At 55.2% G+C, this 3,422-nt stretch overlaps 1 protein-coding gene across 1 annotated transcript in view; it reads left to right on the plus strand.

Annotated features, from left to right (window-relative positions):
* The window catches only part of PRELP (proline and arginine rich end leucine rich repeat protein), a 9,212-nt gene extending 6,027 nt beyond the window's left edge, over positions 1-3,185 (plus strand). The window contains exons 2-3 of the mRNA XM_010724416.3: positions 231-1,191; positions 2,486-3,185. Coding sequence (XP_010722718.1) covers positions 246-1,191; positions 2,486-2,664 — 1,125 coding nt within the window. The 5' untranslated portion in view covers positions 231-245 and the 3' untranslated portion in view covers positions 2,665-3,185. The remainder of the gene's footprint in view (positions 1-230; positions 1,192-2,485) is intronic.
* Positions 3,186-3,422: the final 237 nt, after the last annotated feature.

Raw genomic sequence — 3,422 nt, forward strand, 5'->3', positions numbered from 1 at the left:
ACAGAGGGTGGTGAGGCGACTGGTACAGGTTGCCCAAGGAGGCTGTGGATGCCCCATCCCCTGCTGGCATTCAGGGCCAGGCTGGATGTGGCTCTGGGCAGCCTGGGCTGCTGGTTGGTGACCTGCACATAGCAGGGGTTGGAACTGGATGAGCATTGTGCTCCTTTGCAACCCAGGCCATTCTGTGATTCTATGATTCTTCCTAACCCACCTCTTGTTGTCTCACTTAGGCAAACATCTGGACCATGAAGTTGGCCTTTAGCTTGCTTCTCCCACTTGTTCTTGTGCTGATCTCAGAGGTGAGCGGGCAGCGGAGGAAGCCTCCACGGAAACCCACTCGCCCGCCCCCTGAGCCCATTGAGCCTGTTGAACCCGTGGAGCCCACCGAGCTGCCCCCACCCCTGCCTCCTGGCCCACCCTCCATCTTCCCTGACTGCCCCCGAGAATGCTACTGTCCCCCAGACTTCCCCTCTGCCCTCTACTGTGACAGCCGCAACCTACGGAAGGTCCCCATCATCCCGTCCCGCATCCACTACCTCTACCTCCAGAACAACTTCATCGATGACCTCCCGGAGGAGTCCTTCAGGAATGCCACAGAGCTGAAATGGGTCAACCTCGACAACAATCGCATCCGGAAAGTGGACAGGCGGGTTCTGGAGAAGCTGGAAAACCTCATCTTCCTCTACATGGAGAAGAACCAGCTGAAGGAGGTGCCTGCCTTCCTGCCGCCCAACTTGGAGCAGCTGCGCCTGAGCAGGAATCAGATTTCCAAGATCCCTGCTGGGGTCTTCAACAAGCTGGAGAACCTGGTGCTCTTGGATCTGCACCACAACAAGCTCAGTGATGGAGTCTTCAACAAAAACACCTTCAAAGGACTCAAGAATCTCATGCAACTCAACCTTGCCCACAACATCCTGAGGAAAATGCCGCCTGGGGTGCCCAGTGCCATCCATCAGCTCTTCCTGGACAGGAACAACATCGAGGACATCCCCAGTGACTATTTCAAGGAGTTTCCCAACCTGGCGTTCATCCGGCTCAACTACAACCAGATCTCTGACAAGGGGCTCCCCAAGAACTCCTTCAACCTCACCAACTTGCTGGTGTTGCACTTAGCTCACAACAAGCTCACCAACGTCCCTTTTATCAGCCCCAAGCTGGAGCACCTCTACCTGAACAACAACTCCATTGAAAGTGAGTCACGTTGGTCAGCCGGGAGAGATTTGGGAAGCAGATTGAGAGATGGCAAGCGTTTTGTTCCAAAGGGCATTTTTCACCCATCTGTACAAGAACCTTTCAAGGGGGGGGATTCAGTGATGAGATGAGCTCAGGTTTTACAGTTGGCAAATGAAGGTGGGTTTGCTCAAGGTGAAGGATGACCTATGGATGGGGGTAGCTGCAGAGGAGCAGGGCTGAATAACCCTTTTCTTATTTGTTGCCATGGGCAGACGCTCTTAGGGGCTACCTATCATTGAAACAGTTACTTCCCCAGCAGGGTTTAGAAATAGGGCTGTTCAGAAAGGAGTGTCTGTGCACATATTTTAAGAACTGATGCCAAATACAGTCAAGATGGTTAGAAATAACCCAGATTAACTCTTGAGCAGACCCTCACAGAGGAAGGAACAAGGAGAACAGGGCTGTGATGGAGGTTGTCTTGGCAAACCAACGAGGGCAGTTTCTTGCTGCTCCAGGCAAAGCATAGCGACTTGATGGTGCTGGCCTGTGAAGTGTGTAAACACAGCCAGCACGTTAGAGAAGAAGACAGAGAACCATTCCTGGTCAAGCCAGATGTTTCTGCTTTTAGAGGTCCAGTGACCTGCTGTCCTTGCTATCTGCAGGGGAGCAAGAATGCAGCACTCCTGCCAGAAACCCTCTGTGCACTGGGGAAAGGGAGCTGGGCTCTTGTATTTCAGGCTCTGGTGAGGGTTTGGGGGCTGCAGGACCTGCACAGGGAATACTCATTTGTGAAGTAGCTGCCGGGCAAGACATTGGTCCCAACAGGTGATGTGACACCAACACTTCCACATGCTGCAGCGCTTGTTATTGGGCAGTGACTGTGTGGCTTTATGTGGAAGAGCAGTGTGCTGCCAAGGAGGTGTAAAATCCTGGACTGGGCACTGGCTGCAGCATCAGGAAGGGGCAAGGCTTCTTACCTGCCAAGCACTGACCGTGCTGTGGGATATGGTGATCCCTTTTGTCTCCAGATTGGCTCTCTGTATTCCTCACCTTGCTTTGGCTGAGTGACCTGCTTCATTTCTGAAGAAAAGCAAAATTTCTCTCTTGCCAGGGTGCTTGGGCTGCACCCTGTCTCCTTGCAGGGGCTGGGGATTCTCCCTTTGATAGCAAAGCAAACCCATTGTGGGGGTGACCCTATGAAGATAGGGACAAATGAATGGAGGGGATGGGGATGGTTCTCTAGCATCCCACCCTGCCTTCCTTTTCCTTATTACCTCTAACCCATGTCCTTCTTCTCCTTCTTTCCCTGCAGAAATCAATGGGACGCAGATCTGCCCCACCTCACTGATGTCCATCCAGGACTTCTCCCCCTCCGATCTGGACAGTGTGCCCCGGCTCCGGTACCTGCGGCTGGATGGGAACCTCCTGAAGCCCCCCATCCCCTTGGACCTGATGATGTGTTTCCGCCTCTTGCAGTCCGTGGTTTTCTAGCCCTGCGTGCCTCTCCTAGGACTTGGCTTTGCACAAAGACTCGAACCCCATAAGCTTTTGACACTCGGGACCCTCTTTGCTTCCCCCTTCCCTCGCTCACACTCTGGCCTCTCTGTTCCTCAAATGTCCCCTCCCTCCCCCCTTTCCTTGCCTGCAGTGGCTTCTGTGTCCCCGGGGGTTGTCTGCAGGACAGCATCATGTTGCAGCAGCCATCCCAGGTCCCAGCATCAGCCTGGGCTGCATGGGAGGCTGTCACCATGCTGTCACCCTCCTGTCACCCTGCCCATTCCCCCCCCTCTGCCCCCGCCTGGCCCTTTGCCAGCACTGGAGCTGGCTCCATCTCTTCCTTGGACCTGGCAGAGTTTGGGGAGGATGGCCTTGGTCCTACCCAAAGCATCTCCTGATGGAGCTGATGAGGAGGCTGTTTGGGGAAGGGATGGCACAGGAGTGAGCGGTGCTGCAGGACAGCAATCACACAGCCCTGTGATGGAGCTATTGCAGCTCAGAGCAGCAGTATTCTGCACAAACACCAAACCCAAACAGCCATGAAAGCCCGAAACCCGAGACTGGCCTATCTGGGGACAGCTGCATCCCTGCGCTCGGGGCTGCAGCACGCGCTGAGGCTGACTCCCTGCTCTGGGAAGCGCAGCCCTCCGTCCCCGCACCACCACCCATCAATCCAAGCGGGTTATGCGGTCATATCCAACTAACGGCGGCGGAGCGGTGCTGTGGGTCCCAGCCCGATCCCGGGGCGCTCC

The sequence above is a fragment of the Meleagris gallopavo genome, chromosome 28 (assembly GCF_000146605.3).
Source record: "Meleagris gallopavo isolate NT-WF06-2002-E0010 breed Aviagen turkey brand Nicholas breeding stock chromosome 28, Turkey_5.1, whole genome shotgun sequence".
Taxonomy (NCBI): Eukaryota; Metazoa; Chordata; class Aves; order Galliformes; family Phasianidae; genus Meleagris; species Meleagris gallopavo.